Here is a 25,638-nt window from a genome sequence, read left to right as displayed (position 1 = left end):
TCTCTCTGCCAAGAGACCACGAAAAGGTTAGACTACCAAGACAGAAAACTTATAGAAGGTGACACCTTTAATTCAGATAAACACCACAGAAAATTCTGCCAGCAAGACCTTGGGTACACCCTGGACATCCATCTTCACCTGGCAGTAATGAGGCACTTTTTTTTCTTCTCAGATGGTATCAGAGGAGACCTAGGTAGAGAGTTAGAACTTCCACAAACATCTACTGGTAACAAGGCCATAATCTCTCCTTTCTCTCCATACATGTATTTATTTGTCTCACATATGAAACACATTTTAAAATAGTGTCAGCAAAGAAATAGTAAAGAAAACCCAATATGAAATTTTAAAACTGAAAAATACCATGACAAAAATCAAAAGCTCAATGTATGGGTTCAACAATAAAATGGAGGGGACGGCGCAGAATCAGAGAACTTAAAGATATCAGCAGAGAGGAAATAGACTGAAAATTAACAGAGCCCCAGAGACCAATGGAACCATAACAAGAGATACAACATTTGTGTAATTGACATCCTAGACAGAGGTCAGGACAACAAATTTGAAGAAATGATGGTTGAAAACGTTTCAGTTTGGCAAAAGACCTAAACTGTGGATTCGATAATCCAAAGAGGATAAATCCAAAGACATCCACACCAAGATACAATATAATCAAACTTCTGAGAACTAAAGACAAACTAAAAAATCTTGAAAGGAGAGAAAGAGAAACAACACCTTACTTACAAGGGATATTCAATTCAAATGACAGAGGACTTCTCACCAGAAAAGACAGAGCACAGAGGAAGTGGCATGATATTATTCAAGTGCTAAAAGCAAAGAACTGCAAAGTGAATTTTGTATGTATTGAAAATAGTCTTCAAGAGTAGTGAGAAAATCAAGACATTCTCAGATGAAGGATTATTCACCAGCAAATTTACCCTAAAAGGAAGGGATAAAGGAACTTGTCTGCCTCTGTATTCTTTGCAACTTCCCGTGAATCTATAATCTTATGATATATATATATTTTTAAGTACAGAAGAAAGAATGACCACAGACTACTTTAGAACATGGAGAAAAATCAACCGTGCTTATAATATTTTATATGAAAATTAGGTATGGTTGGATGCTGTAATATTGTGAAGTGTTTAAAACCCATTAGTAGAGTTCTAACTTCATGGAGATAGAGAGAAGGGAAAACCATGATAAGTTATTGAATAAGCAAGTTTTCAAGGAACAGACATCCAATGGTTACATGATGGATGAATTGTTTGGGGGAAAAAAATTAATTCTTAATGTAATTTTCTTGTGATCTGATGATAGGCTAGCAGTGATAAAAGATTTAAAAAAAACTTTTATTAAATTTGTTAGGGTGGCATTAGATAATAAAATCAGATAGGTTTCAAATGTACAGTCTAATACTATGTCATATGTATATTGCAATTGCATATCCACTATCCAAAGTTAAATTTCCTTCTGTCACCGTATACTTGATCACCTTTACCCTTACCTACTTCTTCCCTTTCTCTACCTTCCTCTAGTAACCACTAAACTGTTGTCTGTGTCCATGAGTCTCTGTTTGTTTGTCATATTTGTTTGTTGCTTTCAGTTTTATATCCCACATATAAGTGAAATCATATGGTTCTCAGCTTTTTCTGTCTGACTTATTTCGCTTGGCATGATTATTTCAAGATCCATCCATGTTGTCGCAAAAGGCGGAATTTCATCCTTTTTTTATGGCTGAGTAATATTCCATTGTATATATGTACCACATCTTCTTTATCCAATCTTCTAGTGAAGGACACCGGTTATTTCCATGTCTTGGTCACTATGAATAATGCTGCTATGAACATAGGAGTACATATATCTTTATGGAAATTTTCAAATTTTGGGTATAGATACCCAGAAGAGAGATTGCCAGGTCATATGATAATTCTATTCTTAATTTTTTGAAGACTCTCCATACTATTTTCCAGAATGATTGTACCAATTTACATTCCCACCATCAGTGTATAAGGGTGAATCCAAGAGTTTTACATGTTTACAAACATTGAGCTGTCCTAGTTTAGGAACCAGCTATTGTGGTGATGGCAGTTCCAAGGGAGAAAGGATTATCAATACCCAAGTATCCCTGAACAATCTGCCTTTAGTTTTAGTTTTTTGTCCTCTTTTTTAGTACATAAATATTATTAATTTTGGTTTTATAGTCTATGTCATAGTCCCACCCCAGGGAATAAATATAATCCAAAGGAAAAGGCTCATAATTTAAAATCCTTTATGGTCTGCCATTTAATATCTACTTAAGAAAAAATAATATTCTATAGTTTACTTTCTGGATAATAATATCCTGGAGTTAATTTGTTTTTAAAGTTAAGAAGTATTTCATGACATGAATTAATTGCCTTGAATTATGTATAATGGAATTTTCAGTGAATTGAAGAGCTTTAGTGCCCTAAAAATTCTGTGCTCTGCCTACTTATTCATCCATCCTTCTCAACCTCTGACTTACTTTTGATCAGTTGCTTTGAACAGATACCATCAATTGCAAAGTATGTACAACACATAGTGTATACTAGTTTTGAAAGGCACGTGAGCTATGCATTGATCCTGGTCTTGGAGTTTACATAATTTTTTCCAAATGTGTGAATAATTATTATAAGATATTATAGTCTAATTAGTGATAATTTTCTTTCTGTATTAAAATCATTTGGCAAATTCCGAAGTAATCCTTAGAGGATTTAAAGATAACAGATGATTCTTTTCCATTCTGTTTTACATTCATAGGTTCTTAGTGAAGCTATTAAAATTTAATTTATATCAGAAACATTGTTAGGAATATTAAAATGGTATGTGTTTTGAATTGGACCTCAATAAGAGTGTAACTCAAGAAGTTTGGATGACTTTAATCCACTAGTCTGTGATTTAGAGATGCATTGTCACGTATCATTCTTGACCTTTAATATTCTAATTATTCTCATGTTTATTACAGCTTTAGTAGAATTACTTGAAAAATTTGTGCTTCATCTCTCCGAAAGCCCTTCAGAATGCTACTTCCCCTCAGTGGAATATGCAGGTACATTTTAAACATTTTGAATTTTGAAAAGAATTTAATGTGCAAATAGATAATATTTTATTGAGGTGTGTAATTAGATTACAAATATGCACAAAGTTTCTTATCCTTAGAAATCTCTCACTTGGTACCATATATATTCAAGATATAATATCTTCTATGCAAATGTCTGGATTTTCTTGTAACTTTCTCTTTTTTGAGTTCTTTTTTTTTCTCTCTACTCACTAAAAGTTGTTTATCCTTAAGATCTTCTAATGTCTTCCACACTTCTATTTTATCCACTATCCCCTCGTGATCTTCATCTGCTTATACTATTTTATGTACCCCATATATTGATGACTTCTGAATTTACATCTTCTACTCAGAGATCTATAAGTTTTAATTTCATATTTCCATCTGCTTAAAAAGTAAACATCACCCTGATGTGCTACAGAAACTCTCAAACTCTAAATGTCCAACAGAGACTTTACCTCATCATACCTTATTGATATCCATCCTCCTAACTACCTTATATATTTTGGTTGGTAGTACAATCATCTACTGTCCATCTAAGCCAGAAGCAAAAGAACGATCCACTCAATAAGTCCACATTTTCCTCCCAATTCCCAAACCATGTTAATTCTGTGTTCTAAAGATATCTCAAATTTATGTATTTATATTGATTTCTACTCTCCTTTATGTTAGTTCAGGCCACCATTATTTCTTGCCAAGGGTATTTCAACAGCCTCTTCACCTGGGGTCTCTAATTAGAGTCTGATTTCTTTTCAAAGGTATGCTTTATGCTGCTTTCAGAGTGACCTTTGAAGAACAAATCTGGCCTACTCATTCCTCTACCCCTTAAAAGCTCATGATTGACCACTGCATAATATCTAAGCTTCTTACCGAAGTCCTTAAATTAGTTTTCCCCTTGCTTCTTCTCTAATATCTTTCCTTTTTCTCCATATCTCATATTTCTTTTTCAAGAACACTAAACTATTAGCAGCACTGCTAACTTCCCCCCTTCCCCCATCGTGGAGACATTCATTTATTCATCAAATAGATATTGTCCTCTACTATGTAATATAACTTTTCTAAGCATTCAGACACAGCACTGAACAAAAACAAAAACAAAAAAATCTTGTCTTCATAGAATTTACTTGTGGTGGGAAGACAGACAATAAACAAGTAAAAGATTCAGTATTTCAAATGGTATGTTGGTAAATAAGAAATGCATAGACAGCAGCGGAGCTAGAGAGTGCCAGTTGGGGCTGAGGATTGCAATATTCAATAGTGGTCAGAGCAGCAGAAGTGAGAGCAAGATATATGGATATTTTCGGAGCGGGGGTGGGATTTCAGCAAGTGCAAAGATGGAGACTAGTTTAGCCAAAAAGAAAGAGGAAGAATTGTTGGTGTGGAAATCAAAGAGGAAAGAATTTTGAAAGTCATTGCAGAGTCTTGAAAATTCTCTGATTTACATTTTTAAAAGATTACTATGGCTGCAGTGTTGAGAAAAGACTGAAGGAGGACAAAGCTAAAGCAGGGAGACCAGTGAGGAAGCTATTGAAAAGATCCAAATAAAAAATGGTAATGGCTCTAATGAAGATGTCAGTGGAGATGTTGAGAAGTTTTTGGATTCTGAGTATATGCTGAAGACAGGGCCAATGGAACTGGGTAACAGATTGAATATGGATGTGAGAGAAAGGATTGAATCAAAGTAGACTCTGTTACTGATCTGAGCCACTGGAAGGATGGAATTATCTCCACTGAGGTGGAGAAGAATGGGAGAGAAATAGGTTTGAGAAAGGAGCTTTAGATGCTTGCTTTTATGTTATGTTTTAAATACTTGTTACACATTTAATTAAGCATGCTTTGTACATGCTGGATATTTGAATCTGGAATTTAGAGGAAAAGTGTGGGGTGGAAATACAAAGGAGTAAATCATCAGCTTAATATATAAAGCCAATTTGCATCTCTTTATGTCTTTCTCATGTTCTGACTTAATGCCTAATTTTTATGTGACATTAACTCCAATACTTATTATATGTATCCTCTCCACCTAGAATAACAGTTTCATTGTATATCAGACAAATAAAAGAAACAATTGATAAAAGAATGAAGGAAGGAGGCTTTATGTACTGTATCAGTCAGTTTATCTTATTTTAAATAGGCAATAGGGTAAATCATTTAAGATTTTTGAGCAGACCTTTTACTTTATTAATCTGTATTTTAGGGAGATTATTTTAGTAACTGTGTAAAAAATGAAGTAAAGTGCAGAACTGAAATTTGCCAAAGGTGAATATCCAGTACTTGGGGGTTGGTAAGCAAAGAGATGGTGAAGAAAGCAGAGGTAGCATAGACTCATGATAATAGATCATCAAGTAATATTGCATTTCTTCCTCATAAGGGTGACATGAGTTCTCTGCTAAAGGAACTACCATTCAAGTATGTGTTATTTATTCAAGTTAGACACTATATGTCATATTTCCATAAAAGTTTACACACACACACACACACACACACACACACACACACACACTTCCTGTCTAACCCAGCCTGTCTTTTTAGCCCTATAACCCACCACTGCCCAGACACATTCCATGCATTCATGTCACTGAACCTTTGCTACTCCTGTTCTTTTTGGTAAACTTTTCTCTCCCCCATGACACTCATGTTATAATGTCCAACTCAACTGAGAACAGCTAGAATGTCACCTTCCCTCTTACTCTTAAGCAGAAGTCTCTCATCTGTGCTCCTAATGCATTCGCTTTACTATTTTGATATTCATTATATTGTATATGACTAGTTTAAATTATTCCATTAAGTCTCAAACTCCTTTGTATCTTTAATATAGCATTTGATATCTTTTTATTGAATTAAATATGTATACTGTTATATTAGCATCTATATTTACACAAATATATATGTATAACAATTCTAAATATATTTACATATACATATATGAACATATACCTAATTATTTACACAAAACAATATCTAATGTAGATTTGAAGATAAAAGAGAACATAAGAAAGCGAAAACAAAGAAATGAGAGGGAAATACAAGGCAGCGTTAAACAGAAATTAAGACAGGCAAAAGGAATTGACATCTGTTGAGCACTTCTTGTGAGTTAAAAGTGTACTGAGATACTTGATGTACATTATGTCATTTAACCCTGTAACTACTCTCTGAAATAGGCATATCATTACACTTAAAATCAAGAAAGTGAGGTAAAGAGGAAAGAAAACAGAAATTGTGAAGATAATTTTGAAGAAAATCATTTGTGAAGAAAATTATAACTTTATGAATGAACCTGAAAATGTATCTGAAAAATATACAGAGATTAGTGATCAAGTCTATGAATAAGAGAGAGAATCAGTAAGAAGTGGTAATCATGGAGATTTGCATGGTCATGATGGGTATCTCTCCAATCTGCAGCATAATAATCTCCAGTTTCTACAACTCTCCTTGGTACATTGTTCTATTGGATTGTATTTTCTGCAGATAATCTAAAATTAACATTATGCTGTATCAAATACTCAACAACCTAATTGCTTAGTGTGCACATACTTTCTGTCCTCTGTTACACTTCTAAATGTGCTGAGGAAGATCTCACATGCTGTCTTTTTTCAATGTAGTATCTAGGCAGATAAACCCTAAATGTGAATATAAATTATTTAAAGGCTCCAGTTGAACACTATGCCTTGGAATTTTAGAGTACAGCCAAAGACAAAGTGGCTTCCTGTTGATTGTTTAATTTTTATTATTATGATACAGTAAGATTGTTGATAGTATTGTTTTCTTCCCATGGCTCTAGATGTCCTCATCCTTTATCATTTATTTTTTGGCTGATGAAACAATGGTTTATTTAAATAAGCAAAAAACGTGTTTTGTTATAAAAGATGTTTCAAAGCAAGTGCTGGATAGATAGTCCATGTTTTTTCATATATCTTGAAATGAGAAATTGATTGTCTTTTTAAAAATGACAGCTTGCTAAACCCTAAGGTAGCTGAAATTAGAATAACACAATCATCCATCTGTTGTTAGCTCCCTCAGGATTTCCATCCATTATAAAATTTGCAAATGTGGAAAAATCAAATTAGTTTGCCTATTTATCCCCTTGAAGAAAAAAGAAAGAACAGAGAAAGTTGTACACATTTGCAGGTTTTAAGTCCAGACAGGTATCTTCCCAAATCTTAATGGACTTTAACATTTTGTTGGCTCGATTCTCTAGAACAAGTTGGAGATTTTCTACTACTCCAGTAGCTTCTTTGAAATGATAAATTAAGTGGTCCTTTCAAGGTAGTAAATATTTTAATTTTATCCCTTTTCTCTATATTGTTAATCAAAAGATTGGGGAAAAAGATTAAAAAAATTGCATTGTTTCTCTTTTTGACTATTAAACTATTTTTTAAACTTAATTTATATAAACACCTTTTATACTTTCTTTGAGTATTCAGCAAATATAATCTTTTTTGTCTTACATTTATGGAGCATGTTTGTGAGTATACTCTATAAGTGCAAGTAAGTATTTAATATGAATGACCCTCTCTTCAAGAAGAGGGAATAGCATATAAACCTAAGATGATGAATTAAGTAAATTGTTGCATAAATTAAGATAGAAAATGAAGAAATGAAGGAAAGCCAAGATTTTTCATCTTGGCTACTTCGTTTCAGGTAATATGTTAGTAATATGTTAAATATGCTATTTAAATTGGGTTATCATCAAATGAGCAGTTTTGTCATGAGTGCCACAGGCCGTTTAGTGGAAAGAGAGATCATTGTTGACAAGTGCCATAAGAGAAGTTAAGAGGAGGAAGCGATAATGGAGCAGGAGGAATGGCGCTAGTATCTCCTGGGCTATTACAGATGAAAGAAATAGGAGAGAGGAAGACGCTTGCAGGCAAGGGTAATTGCATAATTAAAGACATAGAAAGAGAAATGCTTTTCCCGATAATGCTGACTATGCCAATTAAAAGCTGAGGCTTTTACAGAAGCTTAGTCTCAAGGAATTTAATCTGTGTCATTAAAAATTGAATAAGATGGATAGATACAAACATGTTAATAAAGAAGCAACAGAATCTGCAGACTGACTTTGAAGAAGGAAGAAGGTAGGAGAAAGTATACTGATTGGTTGAGTTCTTTGAGTGATTGAGAATTCTCTGACATTACAACAGATGCAACAGGACTTCAGGAGAGTAAACAGCCAAGCAGTAACTGCTTCTGCAAATATGGATTTATTCTCCAGTGGAGAAATTCTTTGCTTTTCTGAAAGCTTACTTTTTTTCCACATTGTTAGCCGGGCAGAATAGATTTAATTTCTTCTACCACTGCTCTATGTGCTAGCTTTGCAAACCAAAAATAGAACAGAATACATTATCAGAGTGAGTGATTTCAGTCAATATTGTAAATTTTTTCAACTCATTTTGTTCTGAGACTATTATATTTATAATTAAAATGATTAGTTATTTTACATAGTTGATTTAATATTAATGCTGAGATTGAATTAGGCATTATTAATAAGTAGGCTAAGTAGGATGCTACAAGTATCATTGTTGATTGACTTTTTCAACAACTTATTTTGTTATGCTTTTCATAATGACTCCAGAAGTAGAGAGTTACATCATTTGTTACTTGATTTAAATATACAGAAAATATTTTTAAGTCCATATCTGTTTCTATCTCCACCTTCTAGTTTGATATGTAAAGCACAATTTCTTTTGTTATTGTACAATAGATGTTTGTTCATTTATGCATTCATTTACTCATTCATTCACTCACTCTTAGTATTATTACAAGCACACAGATCTATATATTAATGAAGGTAGATATTTCTCATGCTTAATTCAATTTTCTGTGTACTAGAATTCTAAGTATTATCTAAAAATCGATCTTGTCTTCATATCACATTATGATAGTTGATAGGACTTAGGTTTATACCATGGCTATAGGAATATAGGAATATATAAAGTCAGAATGTTTATCTTATTGAAACTATTTAAATTTTGTGAAATTGGCCAATGTCATCAATGCTATAGCACTAAAGTTTTATGTTATTTAAACTTGGGAAATTAAAATACGATTAATCATAAAATATAGAATCACCAGGAACAGACTCAGGTATTGAAACAAAAAGAACTTCTGGTTACTCCCCAAGTGAATTTAACCTGATTGTGTTGTAGTGAACATTGACAAAAGCTGCATTTAAATTATAGCTGAAAAAAAATGCTATTGATAAAGCTAAGAAATTAAAATTATGGTGATTGTATGAATGATGATAAATAGTTTTAAAAATTGACTATTTTGTGAGAGTGAGGATAATTTGCAATATATATGTTTTTGATACCAAGTCATGAAACCTCAATCAACTTTTTTGTTTGTCTGTTTAAGCAGAAAATAAAGTAGAATCATTTGCCCATATAAATGGCATAAAGCTGGTGGAAACATCACTAAAAATATAACTTAATTCCTCCATATATACGTCAAGTTACTCTCTCTCTCTCTCTCTCTCTCTCTCTCTCTCTCTCTCTTTTTGTATGTTGGATTTATTCCTCTTTACTGAAGACCTAGGGTACCTCATAGCCCCGTGATTAATAGAGGGATGGGAGAATTCTGTCTTCACTCCACTTTGAAAAATCTGGAGAAGACATTGAGCTATCTTCCTTTCTTAACCTGTTGCTAGGAGAAGTGCAGAATTGGTATATTTCTCTTCTATGGATAGAAGGTACATCTGTTAGCACAGTAAGAGTTATACATAGCAAGGAATTGGAATTCTAAGTTAAATACAGTATAGCTTAACTGCTGTAATTATAGGCAAATGTAACAATATTGCTAAGATCAAATCTAAATAATTAAAATGCCAAAGTACTGTATCAAGAAATTAACTGACACTTCTGTCTGTCTGTCGCTCACCCTCCCTCCTTCTATGCCCCCCCTGCCCCGCCCCCTCTCTCTTTTACTTTAAGAAAATTACCACTCTAGGTAGCTGACCAACCAGTCTGGTTTGTCTGGGCCCATGAGGGATTCCTGGACCATGAGACTTTTAGTGCTAAAACCATGAAAGTCCTAGCCAAACTAGAAGTAGGTTACCTTAACTCTAAAAGTGCTAAAAGATGAATTATTGCTGGTCCAACGAGTAGATGTTTGATAACAGTGATGTTTAATTTGTTCTTTCCTATCTCTGCAGATCTCAAGTCTACCTATATTTTAAGGTTCAGTTTAAATGCCACATCCTCCTAATCTATTCCTCTTCTGAATTCACATAACATTTTATCTGTACCATTTTTATTCTTCTTAGCACATTAAAACATCAGAGCTATCTGTATACAAATTTTATCTCTGACACTACATGGAAAGTTCTTTTCGTACATGATATATTATTTGTCTTTTATCCCCATAGCTTGTATATGGTGCACCACACTATCAGAAAGGTTTATTAAAAGGAATGAATCAGTCCATGAGTTAAGTAGATTATATTGATTGTATCAGATGCACTAGAGTGTAATGAGAGAGAAAGAAAACTTGTGATATGGGATTCAGAAAACCTAGCTTTTGGTCCTCTCTACCACTAGATAACTATGTGATTTTGGAAAATTCCTTTAGTGTGTGCGTGCGTGTGTGTGTGTGTGTGTGTGTGTGTGTGTGTGTGCGCGCGCTACCATTTCTTCAGCCTAATATTAAGAGTTTCAACTAGACCTTTAGTGCTACCTAGTGATGTTTTTGAATGCTCATTGTTAGCTTAGTCATGTGCTTTTCTCAAAGACTAATGCAGACTTTCAGCCTCTCCTGTAGTCTTCTGCACCTTTACAGCCCCTTCTCAACTTTCATTAGATGGTCACAATTCCTACTTCACAGATCACAATTCCTGCTTTACAGAGAAAATCCACCTGCAGGAAGAAACTTATTCACTTTACTCTCATAAATTTTTGTACATTATAAGTAGAGTACTAATTATTCCTTTTTGACACTCATGTTTAAATCTTAAGAAGTAAACAGCCATACTTATATATATTTGTAATTCAAAATCTTATATACATGCTTAATGAAAGTGCAATAATCTAGACTGTTTGGGGGTTAACAGCTTTTGTGTTCTGAGAACCAAGTAAAAATAGATTACTTTAAAACTATGATTAGTCATTTTGTATTTAATAGTCCTTTAAATACTTTTTGTAGAAGAAAAGTTATCTGTAGAGTTTCCTGTTAGCCCTTTTGAAAATATAACTGACAGCTCTTAAAAGAACAAATTCATCAGTGTTCTCAAAATTCACATTAAAAATGTAAAAATATTGCTTTCATCAATTTTCAATTAAAATGTGATTATTATGCAGACTTTTATACATTTTTATAACCCAGTTTTCTATTGTTTTTAGCTACTGATGCAAATGTGAAGAATGAAAATCTTTCATCTGTGCAGCAGCTTGGCATTAAAATGACTGTCAGGTATACCTGATATGTGCTTAATAGTGTTTAACAACACACTATTTTGTATATTTTAAATGCATAGTTATCATTTAGAAAATACTAGCTTTATTTTGAGGATATTGACACGTGATTAAATTATCTCTGCAAGTAAATCAGTTGTGGTACATTTTTATTTCAGAGTTTAATTCCAGTATATTTAAGCCTCTACGACTATCAGGTTTTTTCCAAAAATAACATCATAAAAATCAGCACATTGGTATCACAATCATGCCATTTTCTAAAATATGATTAAATTATCAAGATGTTGTGATAGCACAAAAGTACCTAAAGATAGTTGTAGAAAATGAATAAAACAATTATAGTTGTTTGAATGTTTAGTACTCACATTATAACTTTCAAAAAATTGGAAAAGCTAAACACAGACTGCGAGTTAAAGACTGAGTCCTTAATTCCCACCCGCCCCCCGCATTCTTGCTTATTAAATAAAGACCTTGATAGTCCTATTCTGAAGGATCAGAATCAAATCTAGTTTTAAAAAGATACATGTGAAATATGTTAAAAAGACTGAGTGTTTTAATAAATCCATAGCATTGTAATGAAAACTGGTACTAATTTTAGCTCGCTCACCTTCATCTCATAGGAATATAATGCACTGATTATGTCTTGTGACCCTATACCTGCTTTTTATTTAAATGCCCTATTTCTATTCTGGCGTGGAATCCATAGATAATATAAACGGGCTAGTCACATATTTTTTAATTCAATATAATGTCTTATTGGTAAGAAATAAATGGGAAGTGATTTATAATGAAATGCTTTTCTGCAACTACAATGTAAGACATAGCTGGCACTCATATAGAAACATTGTGACTATGGCAGCTACAAATAGAGACTGATTTTATTTTGGTGCTTCAAATACTGTAAGAGAGTTGCCACTGGCAAAGTAACTTTCCAAAATGATAAACAAGTTTTAGTAAAGCTTCAAACAAAGTACTATCTTTCTCTGATTTACACATAGTTGCATTTAGTATGTATGAAAAAATATAGGAAAAACATTTTAAGATTTTATATAAAACAGAATTAGTTTCAGGTCATTATAAATTGCTTTTTCATCTATGCGTACATATACCAGATGGGACATTTGCAAGTTGTTATCTTGCAGGACTTTCCCATGTCTCACCGGCTGGGCCTCAAGCACTGAGTACCAGTAGTGCTCCAGTCACTGTGACAATAAAAAAAAAAAGCCCCTTAAATTTCCAAAGTGGCACCTGGGGAAGTGCCAACCCATTTAGAATCATGGGACTAGTTGAACTCTAAAATTGCTTTTAGATTCTGTCAGTGTAACCTGTCAATATTCTGTGTTTTAGAATAAGTTCAGGAAAAAAAATGCTCATATTCTACTCGTAGATATACGGTATCTACATTTTGTTCTCTCATTACTGATTTATTTTCCTTTAAAGTTACCAATATTTACCAGATAAATACTGCTAATCCAAATATATTGTAATTATCAGGAATATATATTGAGTGTTAATCTTTCCTAAGTGCTTTGTATAGCATAGTTATGCCAAAAGTAGAAATTCAAAAACTTAAAATCTTGGGATTTCAAAAGAACTACACTTCGATGGATTTCAAAAAAATGAATTTGTAATACATGGCCTGATGTTTTCTATTTTATATGTTTTGTGGGTTTTTAATGTAGATATGGCAAGTTCCTCAACCTGTTAAAAGATGATGCAGAAAATGATCTTACCTGGATTTTAAAGCACTGTGAGAGATTCCTGAAACAGCAGCAAGCTCCTATAAAATCTTCTCTTCATATCCTTTTCAAATGGATTTGCAGTTCAATTTTTTTTATATTTTTTTCATAATTCTTTGGAGATATCTTAACACTTTTATAATAAAATAATAGTTTAACCTATATTAATGATTTATTTGTTATGATATGTCTAAAGTAGTTTATATGCATTTTATTAAATTGAGAAGTGATTATTAAATTCAGTCTTAGTCTTTGAATCTTAAACTGAATAATTAAAGTTATTAGAATATATTTTTACACATATATAAGAAAGTTTTAAAAATAGGTTTGGTTAACCTAGAAAAAGAATATTCTAGATTTAGTAAATCTAGAATAAGAAAAAGCCATATTTGTTATTTTATTTGGTTATATTTTAGAAATAGGATTTGACTCGAAGAAAAAATTTCCACAGACTATTTGTATTTCTGAGTCTAAAAATGTATGCATTTTTTTATACTTGATTATACTAGTAATTTAGCAGATAACCTGAACTAGAGCAAGGATGATACTATTGTGTTAATGACTTGAACAAGTGTGTTTCTACAAAGCAGATAATTTTTTTCTCATTTGCTAGTGCCATTGGCCTCCACTAGACATTTAAGCACACAGTACATAGTAGTAATTACTATGCAGGTAATTTGTTATTAATAAATACATCAATAGCTTATAAATCAGTTATAAACAAAAGGAGAACTAAGTACCATTAATATATCTTTCCTCACAGATATCTTGGAAATGAATATTTATGGAGTTGTTATATTTCATTTTATAAAATAAAATATTATAAAAGTTCCTTAACTGTGCTTTTCAGTCTGCCTGCAGGGGAATTATCCTGGTCATGACTGGTTTGTATCTTCTTTGTTCTTGATAATGTTGGGGAACAAAGAGAAAACATTTCGATTTCTTCAGCAGTTCTCCAGGCTTCTGACCTCTGCTTTCCTTTGGTTGCCAAGACTACATATTTCTGTAAGACTCTTTAGTCTGTTTTTAAAAGAGTGTTTTAAATTTTAAAGCAAATTCTATTTAAATTCATTGGGATCTTATTCGTAGAGGACTCTGTATTAATTTATATTCATTTTCTACCTGGATGCTTTTGACTGATTCTCTTTGAAGATACAGATTTGACATTTTCTCAAATACTTGGTGTCTTACCTAATGGTAACTGAATGAAAGATTAATGGCAATAGATACATTATTAAATTTTAAACTTGACATTTAGTAAATTATAAAATTCTATATGTAAAAAGAACTTGAATGAATATATTTTTTTGCTTTGTTAGAAAGAATTTCTTGGTTAAATTATAGTATAAGAAAATATTAAGTCAAAATTGTAACCATATCCTATAGAGAAAAAACCACATATTTTATACATATTTTGGAAACCAAATGAGTTTTGATCAAAGTATTATAGTGTACTTTTGAAGATTTTACTAGTCCCATGAAGTCTTAGAATTTGGTTTAGAGCTAAATGCATCCCTCAAGTAACGTTTCTGTATTTTGTTTTACTTATCTACCTACTGCCATTTAAGATCTCCAATTTGGGGTAATTGTCTACTATATAAGCTAAGTTAATGCTTCCCAGACCTTTTCCATGGCATGTTACACATGGACAATGCAATCACATGGCACCTAAGGATAAGTTAAGGGAGCTGGAGAGTATCTATATGAAAGCAAACAAAGACATTTAATATATGTTTTTACAGTATATATTAGCAATAAGGAAAATAAAAGCACAGCATCAAGGAATATACTAAATATTGAAATTTCATAATTTTATACTTGGCATCATTTTGGCATCATTTCAAATGGAATATAGATCTGTAAATGTAATGGAGTAACACGTAACTTAGGATTTTAGAATGAACTCTTGTTATAAAGCCTTGAGACTTTTCACTTGGTTCAGCTATAACATCAGTGAAGACTAATGCAGTGCCTTCTGTAGTACCATTTTTTTCTTTTCAAGTACACATATACCAAGTTGAATATTCTATTACCTGTAGTTTGTTTTGGTGCTTCTTTATAAAACAAGTAACATTCTAATAAGATTTCTCTTTAGGGATTCTATCTAGAACTGTTAGCCAAGTGAAGTTAGTAATGTCTGTAATAGTCACCACTCTACAGTATAAATTTTTTTATTTAATAATCTTTTGGATTGCTATTTTTTTCTATGCCACTTGACTTGTTAGTGCATTTAATTTTAAATATACTTTTAAAAAGTGGCTGGACTATTTGCTATTTTGTTCAATCCATTGATTTCAAACATTGCATTGACAGTTTTTATGCAGGTTGATAAAAAAAGTATATCTGCAGTGTGGTGAGACATATTAGCTATTAATAGCACAAACTTGTCCACCTTCTGTAGCTCCATCTCACATTATTGTAATCAATCTCAAAAAAGCTTCAACCTATTCTTGCAATCCCATATTCCCCAACCTCATTATCTTGTTTTTTTTTCTTTTTGTTCCATAACCTACATCAATTCCTAATATGTTGCTTAATTTATGTATTAGTTATTAATGCATTTAAGTGTAAGCTCTATGAAGGCAGCATTTTCTGTTTGTTCACTAATGTGTCTCAAACTATGACTTATAATAATTAATATGTGTTTAATGTATGAATTAATGTTTAAATAGAAATATGTAAGGGATATTATTAGGCTTATGTTACTTTAGAAAATGTATTTTAAAGATATTAGATCCTCTGCATTCTTAATAATGTTGTAAACAAATTGCAACAAAACTTGGCATAGGAAATAATGAAATATTAATTTGAAGTTCTCAAAATTTTATAAACTATGACTATCTACTGATGTGAGATAAAAATAATTTGAAAAATATATCCTTTGAAGCCACTTAGACCAGAAGAGCCTTTTAATGTACTGATTTAATTAAATTATTTTCCATTATTTGTTTTTAAGAAAAAAAAACTTTTTAAATGATAAAAAAAAAAATCAGCTTATATGGAATTTCATCATAAGCAGAGTTTGGCTAATTGTTAATATCAAAGCTATTCATAAAATAAAGATACATCAAGAAATCATATATTTCTATGTGGGAATACCTAATCCCAAATAACAATTATAATGTAACAATCATATATGCCTACTCTGTTAGTAAAAACATGAAAAAGGAGAACAAATTAAATTGAAATGAAAACAAGAATTTCAGTTATTTTTTCATTTAAGAATACTTGATATGTAAATGTATGAATAGACTCAAAATCCATACTCACTATGAAAAGAATTTTAAACATTACATTTGTAAATGGAAGAGTAGAAAAATCTGTAAGATTTTTTTTTTTTAATTATGTGTAATTTAAAGAATTGTTTGAATTCTGGTCATCAGGAAAAAAATTATTCATATACACACAGAACTATTGATAAATCAGGCTAAATTAACTAGTATAGTTCAACATGAAGGTCATGGGATGATTTTATCTCTTTTATATTTACATATATACACATGCACACAGTTTTCTCTTACTCCTCATAAAATAATAATTACCCAACAAAGAAAGGTTAGTGTTAAAAATTCTAATAGAATTTAAATAACACATTTAGATTTTTTTAAAACTTTTTTTTTTTGTATAATATCCTCGCTTTTGGTCTGGTACCACATGGTAGCACTGTCCTTAACAATGTTTTTGTGCCCCTCCATCCAGACAGCCAGGGGCCCTGTTTCATCCTCTCCAGAAAATAAAATTTTAGACTTTTGCCCAGGTGCCAGGGGAGGTCAGATGCCCAAAGGTTCATCCAGTCCTTCTTATTTTATCCCTTTTCTCTTTATTCCCACTTCTAAAGATTTCTGGCCATCAATTCCTGAAGCTTTTGAGTATTCTTCAGGGTAAATTTGATTGGTTTTTAGTTTTCTCTACTATTAGCTTCGGATTCACCTTTTTGGGGCCTGCAGAGTCATCCATCTGCTTTCCAGTTTCCAAAGTTGCATTGCTTTTGTCACCTGTACAGTTAGATTTAAATTTTACAACCATCAGCATGTCATGGCACACTTGTAACCTACTCACAGGGCATTACCAGTACTAACTCACGTGACCAGTCACTTGTAGGAAAAAGCAGTGTCAAAATCTCTACCCTTTCTTATATGTAGCTTTAAATATTTATATTTGAACATGCCATTTTCTCATTTTTTTTTTCCTGAGAGGAAAAAGATTTATGTTTTATAGAATTACAGAACCAAATTAAAAAGAAGGTCTTCAACGTTTTTTGTTCACCTATTGCATGATGCACATGCCGCACAGGGCACAGGTTCACTGTAGTGCTCAAGATGCCCCGTCCTCAGCCCACAGATCCCTAGAGTGTAGGACTGGACTGGAAGGGACTGGTTGGATCAGTTCGGATTGGTTTGGAGCATTGTCTTTCTAATTGGCTCTTCCTGTTTAATCTCTATAGCCACATAGAACTATATTTTTCTTAGTGTCAGGAATAAAATGACTCATCAGAGTTACCTAAAAAAGTAGGAAAAACTAAAAAACTGCTTACTACATTTCATTTTTTTTAAAGCACATAGCTTTTATTTTTAATCATCGAAGTAAAATATTCTGAGGGTTCATTATTTTATGAAGTCTTTGTTTCATATTATGCCACTTTCTAGTATATCCCAAGCCAAAAGTTTTTACTGATGATTTTTTTCACAATTTTAGCATAGTTTATATATTAGTTGATATGTTGTATAGGTAACATAGCAAATGCTCTTATTCTACCTGTGTTCTGCTAAATCCAATATTCTGGATTTTATTTGGAGTTATCTTTATTAAGAGTTATCTTTATTAAGTTATCTTTTTTAAGAGTTACCATTATTTTAGACAGTTGCGACTAAGCAAAATGCATCAAAACACAAAGTATAACAAACATAATTTATAAATTGATGATTTAGAAGGCTCTGTTTTATTCATGTGGCTCAGATCTGTCATCGATCTAGCTTTATGAATACCATTTACTATGAATTAGGGTCATGAAATGGGACTTAATAGACCAATTAATAAAACTTTATTATAACTGAATTTACTGTGGTTACTAAGAGCAATCATTAGCATATTTTCTTGGTGGTAGGAATTTGTATTGGTTACCAAAATATGGCATAATTTCTTACAGCAGAGTATAAGCTATAAGAGTAGAACTCTTGCCTTATATTCAAGAGTCTATTACATAATAATGACTTGTTAATTAATTAATCTATTGCCACCATTTCTTAGCAGACCACTCTAAATGTGTCATTTTTGATACAACATTGATACTGCATATATATATACAATTCTTGTACCACTATTATACATATATTCAGAGTATTTTAAATTAGCTGCATATTTACTAATTCTCAATTTCTTTCTTTTATGCAGAGGTACCTACCTATCGACACTATAGAATCTGGCATCCATCCAATATATTTTTGCAGCACTCACTATATTGAAATGCTACTGAAGGCAGAGGTGCCACTTGTGTTTTCAGCTTTCCACATGTCTGGTTTTGCACCGTCACAGGTAATCCATTACAGAGTAGCATTTCTTAAACTTCCAGATCTCAGTCTCCTTAAAGAATACTACATTCTCATCAAATATATAGGAAATACATTTAAATAAAATCATTTTCATAACTATTTGTACCTTTGTGTTTAGATCCCTAAACTGACCTTTTCTCTTTAGGTATATTATAATATAGAGGTTTACTTTATAGTAGATCTTTGGCAATCATAGAATTTGAGTTCAAGTTCAGCTATTCAAAGACATAGACATTCTGAAAATCTTGACATGTAGGCTTTTTAGTGGCAATAATATCTACTTCATAGGCTAATTTAAGGATTAAGTAATTGAGAGCAAGAATTCTTATCCACACTGAGTATCTGGTATGTGAAATACTATGTCTTATCTAAAAGGAAAGTGTAGCATTCTGTTTCTGCTGTTGGGATCTGGGAAGGCTTAATGATTTTCCTAGGACCTAGCACTGTGCATGTGGTCACATGCAATGGCCGCAGATGTCTCCTTCCTGTGCATAGCCAGTCCTTCGTTAGTAGAAGTGTGGATTGTTTTCTCATGATGTATAATTGGGCTAAAATAAATATTTTAGAGCTTAAACTTTTTTCTGCTTTTAGAATTAAATCTTTAAGTCTTAGTCCCAGAAATTAGAAATAGTTAATCAAAAGATTTGAATACTTTTAATACTCTTGTTGCATATTGTGAAATCACTTTGATTTTACTCTTCTAACATAAATGAAGTATCTATTCTTCAGAACTGGATATTTGGCTACTTCAAAACTAATCACTAAATTAATAAGTGAAAATTCTTTCTCATTTTCAAATTTTGTGTTTTGTTTTGTTTTGTTTTTTTACCATTAGTGAGGTTGATTAGCATTCCATAATTTTAACTAGTTGAATTTTATTAATTGCTCACCTGTCTCAGTGTGCTTCTTATTAATATGTACATATTCTTTAAATGCAACCCCCACTACTCAAATCAATTCCTGAGTTACATATTTTACTTATTTACTATCATAATGGACTATTATTTACTTTTGTAATTTTATTTAAAATTGTATTATTTGCTGCTGTATTGTAACTTTATATGATGTCTTAATATTGGATAAGAGTAAGCCTACCATTTATTTCCTAACTCTCCCTAAAAAAGTTAAGTTAGCTATTTCTATTTATGTATACTTTAAAGTAATTTTGCACAGTTCACTCAACCTTCCTAGGAACAATAAATTTTTTCACTTATTTTCTTTGTATTATATTTTACGAAAGTTGTAGTAGTTTTTTTTCATATATATGTAGTGCATTTCTCATTACAGATATTTCTAATTAGTGTAGCTTGAGAGCTCTCTTTTAATTTTTCTCTTTGATTATTAATTAGTGAAGTCAGTCATTTTTTATATTCATAAGGTCATACATTTTTTTCTAGATTTGTATTAATTTTTTTCTTCCAACTTGCTAATGTACTTCTTTTCTGCTTCAGTTTTTCACTAAATTATATATTTTTTTCCAGAATAATTCTAAATAATAATGACTTACTTGTTTTAGACCTTAATTATTTGGAAATCATTCAGATTTCACCATTAAGTAGTAACTATTCATTGGAGACAGTTATTCCATGTCATGCTATGGAAGAATCTTTCTATTCTATGTAAAGTATTGAATTTTATTTCCTTTTAATCAAGTGAAAATTTTGAATTTTGTCAAGTCCCTGTATGGTTAAGACTATCTTGATCTTAGAACTTATTTGACTTGTTTATATGACATATTAATAGATTTCTTAATAGTGAACTCATTCCCTCATTCCCATGGATTCGTCTTACTGGAACACTTTCCCTCTTAATCAGACATAGTTTTTAACATTATGACATATGCTTTTGTACTTATTTTGAAGAGCCCTTATGTCATTTACTGCATTTACTTGCATCAAGTTACTCCACTTGTTGAGTTTTACATTTCCTGTAGTTAATAAGTCTAAATATAGCAAAGAATTGCATGTAGTAGAAAGGAACACTCTTCCCCAGCCAATTCTAACTCTTACTATGTACTTAAAACACTTCTGGGAATTTAGATTTGCAATATGTTTAATTTTGGTTGAAAGTAATTACTTAAATATTTACTATAAACTCAACGGTCCATTCTTTCAATTCTTCTAAATATTCAAGCCAGGGATCAATAGGTTCCTGAGAGTTCTTTTTTGCCCATCTAATCTTGATTAATACAATATATATTGTCTAATACCTCCAATCATTTGCTAGTTCTTAACATATATCCTTTAATTTACAAATGAACTACCAAAGACTGGTAAAACCTACAGTACCTCAGGCCCCACTGTATCAATTTGCTATCTAACATTTTGTCATCTCTTTATCCAATTTGATATATCTTTATCCATTTGAAACTGCTTACATGTAGCAAGCAGATTTGCCTAATAAAAACCACTATATTATTTCCGAGCAGTAATGTTATTATGTTTCTTAAATTATGTAATGTATAAAAGCCTTTTTAATGGCTCCCTTTGTGAGCTAATCATTTTGTTTTGAGTATATATCATTGCTTTGTTATTATTTTGCATTTTACTGCTAATTATAAAATATGAAAACTAATATTAAGTAACTAAATGGGTATATGTGGTTAAGTAATTATTTGTATACAAATTTTGTATTTCAAAGCTTATTCATTTTAACCTAACAAGAAGCTGTTAATTTATAGACACTAAGGGATTGGTACTGGTGATTAATGAAGGATTTGTGGATAGGCTGCTAAATAAAATACATAGCTCTCTAGAGTAAAAGTAATAAATTCAACTAGAATAAAAAGATTAAATGTAGTTAGAAATATATATATATATATATATATTTATTGATTAGAGTTTCTTTGAAGAGTAACTGAGGTTGGAAAGGAAATAGAAATTCAAATATATTTTCTTCTTTTTAAATGAACAAAAATCACATATTCTAATTAACTTTTTGACCAGTTTTACCTTTGTTTAAAAGAAAAAAAAAAAACTTTCCTTATTGTATTTTATTAACTTTCCTGGCTTAAGAAGTACCATGAATCTTTAATGATTTATCTCTTGTAATTCCTTGAGGACAGCATACTACATATCATTGATTATTATAATATACTTTTGTCAGCAAATGGGCTAACATGGATAATCCTCAAAATATACTTTAGAAAACCCTCATTTTTCTTTTTTTGCTGGTCGCCAACACTACCACTACCTTGAAAGCAGAATTATAGAATATTTTGTCATTTCATATTTTGCAACAATTCTTTTTGAAAACGTAAAATTATACAAATGCAAAATGGAATATAAAGACTGGGACTGCCCCTTATTCAGAGTCATATTTATAGATGTGTATGTCCCAAGTTGCTACTTGAAATGATGCCTTCTCCCTCCTTGTGCCCCATCTTTACTTGTCAGGTACTTATCCTTGAATGTCTGTCCAAATAGAAACTTTTTAGATCACCTACAAGTACATGATTCTGCATTGCTTTGAATTTGAATACTGCTTCTATGCTTCTTTTCTAGAAGAAATGCGTATCTTGTTTTGTGGAATAGTTTTTTGTATCCTTTAACTCTCTCTTATTAGTTGAAGTTTCTTAAAGGTATGTGTGCCTGACTTATCTTCAGGTCCTTTGAGTGAGTGACACATTTTCTTGCCCAGAAGTGCAATAAAAATATTATCTTTTATTTATAACAGCCTGTGTGCTATGAGAAGTGTGTTTCTAGACCTTATTTCATTTAAAATTTTAACTTTATGTAACAGACGGATAAATTCAGTATCGGTTAAGTGAATTGACTTACTTAGGTCATCCCAATAGCAAAGACTTTGCTTAAAACCACATCTTTTCATTTTGAAATTTTCTTTCTTACATTACTAATATCTTTTTATGCTGAGAACAAATAAAATAAGGCCAGTATAAATGTTAAAGATAGTGTTTTTGAATCATAAAACTTGATCATTTGGATCATACCTACTTTGGCTTATCAAGTATCCATAAGTAATTGGTCTAACTAAACTTTTTTCTTTTTTTACTTAATTCTTAAGGAATTCTTTGAAGATTGATTTTTTTTTTTAAATCTGTGTACAAGTGAGAATAATTTACCTCAGATAAAATAATTATATTTATCTCAATGTTGCATCTTAATGTCCTTTGGCATAAGCTTAAGTATGGTTGAAGAGCAAAATTTCCCAGGAAGGCTTGGTACATTTGGTGCAAGTGATTTTTCTTCCTTATTAACCTAAAAAACCATTTTAATGTTTTAAAGTGTAATTATGTCTAAGGAACATTGGATTTTGTTTTACTATAGTTGTTTTTACTATAAAAACAAATACAATTAGCTCATTTCACTTTGTAAACCATTTCATAAACTTAATATTTTTTCAATAAATATAAGGACTTGACTGCTTGGTTTTTAAAATATAGTACTTTTTTTTTTGAAACTTATAAGAGAATTTGGCAATTTCTAATAAAATCACATGTGTATTTACCCATTAACTCAGCAATGCCATTTATAGAAATCTATACCAAGATACACTGACAAAATTTTGAAAATACATACACACAAATATGTTCTTACAACACTGTTTATAGTATTAAAAGACTAGAAACAATGCAGATGTCTGTGAATAGGGTTTTAGGTAAATAAATTATGGTTTGTCCATATTGTAGTACTATGAAGTTGTAAAAAGAATTAGAAATATCTCTGTATATTGCTGTGGTATGATATACAGGATATTTTTGTTAAGTGATAAAACGATGGAGAAAAAAAGTGTTTAAGAAAGGATGGGGATACAAATATGAGTACAAAAGTGCTTATATTAAAAACATAAAAGAGTCTACGGCCATGTCACCCTGAACAAGGCCAATCCTGTATGATCTTGGAAGCTAAGCAGGGTTGGGCCTGGTTAGTACTTAGATGGGAGACCATCTAGGAAGACCAGATATTGTAGGTGTAAAAAATAAAAAATAAGCGATTGTAAGCTAACAAGGTCCTTGTAATCTGTGAGGTCAACCAAGGTTGCCTCACCTAAAAATTAAAAAAATATTTTTAAAAATTAAAAAAAAAAATGTACCATATTTTTTTAAATGATTGCTTTTAGGGATAGAGAACAAATGAGCTGAGGAACCAGGGAATATACCTTGCTTTGTATTTTTACTTTGGAATCATTTCAATATTTTATATAATAATATAAATACATATAAGTAACCAACTAAATACATTTTGTCCCTAAGAATATAAAGTCAAACTGAATCAAATTAGCTTGTACCCACTTCATGTTATAACCTCATGAGAAGTACTTTAAAACACTGTAATTTAACTGTACATACCAAGTGATACGTCATCTAAAGACAAAGAGAATGGCAAAAATAGTGTGTTTTAAGTAATATTGCTTGTGGTAGTGTTCGTATTACCGTTTTGAGATTATTTTTTTTTCTTGTCTGATAAGTGTAATGAAAAGTTGAAAAGTTATGTTGATGCTGTCGGTAACTGAGATTTTAAATGTATTTTATAATAAACACTGATATAATTTATAGCATCTTATGTATTTTATCTTAAAAATCTTAAGGAGGGGGGAGGCAAATGGACTTGAGACATATCCACCAATCAAAATTTTGAAGTTATGATAGATCTGGTTCATGTGATATTTTCTCTCTCTGTCTCTGTCTGTCTGTCTTATCTCTCTCTCTCTCAGTATGACATAATTTGTTGTATATATGACAAATTACACAATAAAAATGTTAATGAAAAAGTTTATCAAAGCTTATTTAGACACGTACTACTTTCTTTGTCCTGTTGGAACCCCAGACTATCAGCCTATTTGTAGACCATTGCATTTTTATAAAGTTAGAGAAATTATTTACTCAAGGATTAAAATCTGTGACTCATAGTTCAGCACTTTTCCAGGGGAATAGTTTTATAAAATTCTATTATAATTTAACAATTCTAAAGTATCTTGCCCATAGAATAACAATAGTAGAATAATTTCTTCCAAGTGAAGAGGGTCATATTTTTAAAAAGTGTATGTCTACCTTTTTCAAATTTAAAGTTCGTGAGAGCAGGGACTAAATGTATTCTGTTCACTTAAAAATTACAATCTCGTTGTATATTAGGTACTTGTTAAATATGTGTTAAATGAATGATAAATATCTGTACCTTTGTTACAGAATAACATATATAGCACTTTATATATTTTTAAAGTGTTTTTAGTTATTTCTCATTTTCCTCCCCAAAATTTACCATATGTAGAAAAGACAGGTATTATCTCTATTTAATGGAAGATAAATAGACAATGTACAGAAGGTAACATATTTGTAAAGACAAATCTTATACTTGAGAAAAGAATACAGTAAAAAACAAAAGAAAATATTTGGTCTTATGTAGTTGGCATTATCAATAACAAAATAGGAAATATGACCAGAAGATAAGATGAAAAGATCTATCCATATGGCTAAAATTAAAAATTAATTGTTTACATAAGTAATAAATATGTAAAACAAAAATTCAATAATAACATCTGGAATGGGCTGAATTTTTATCCTCCCAAAAATCATATGTTATACTTCTAATCCCTAATACCTCAGCAGGTGATTATTTAGAGATAGGATCTTTAAAAGTGGTAATTAAGTTAAAATGAGGTTATTAGGGTATGCCTTAATCCAGTATGATTGATGTCCTTATAAGAATAGGAAATTTGGACACAGACATGTACAGAGGGTAGACTATGTGAAAATATGAGAGAAGGCTGCCATCTACAAGCCAAGGAAAAGTCTCACTATAAACCAATCTTGCCAACACCTTGAATATGGACTTCTCCATAATTCTGAGAAGATAAATTTCTGTTGTTTGTCACCTATTCTTTAGTGCTTTATATAAACTAATAAACCATGTAAA

At 31.2% G+C, this 25,638-nt stretch overlaps 1 protein-coding gene and 1 pseudogene across 5 annotated transcripts in view; both read left to right on the top strand.

The window, feature by feature from the left end:
* The window catches only part of TBC1D32 (TBC1 domain family member 32), a 166,590-nt gene that overhangs the window by 128,364 nt on the left and 12,588 nt on the right, over positions 1-25,638 (top strand). For all 5 annotated transcript variants that reach the window (XM_015600132.2, XM_025042417.1, XM_006926130.3 and 2 more), the window contains 5 exons: positions 2,981-3,064; positions 11,407-11,476; positions 13,161-13,276; positions 14,068-14,222; positions 18,609-18,749. In XM_015600132.2, coding sequence (XP_015455618.1) covers positions 2,981-3,064; positions 11,407-11,476; positions 13,161-13,276; positions 14,068-14,222; positions 18,609-18,749 — 566 coding nt within the window. The remainder of the gene's footprint in view (positions 1-2,980; positions 3,065-11,406; positions 11,477-13,160; positions 13,277-14,067; positions 14,223-18,608; positions 18,750-25,638) is intronic.
* On the top strand, positions 23,580-23,698 carry LOC112474373 (annotated as a pseudogene).

The sequence above is a fragment of the Pteropus alecto genome, unplaced genomic scaffold (assembly GCF_000325575.1).
Source record: "Pteropus alecto unplaced genomic scaffold, ASM32557v1 scaffold79, whole genome shotgun sequence".
NCBI lineage: Eukaryota > Metazoa > Chordata > Mammalia > Chiroptera > Pteropodidae > Pteropus > Pteropus alecto.
Note: the sequence above shows the minus strand (reverse complement) of the source record. Positions and strands in the feature narration are given on the sequence as shown.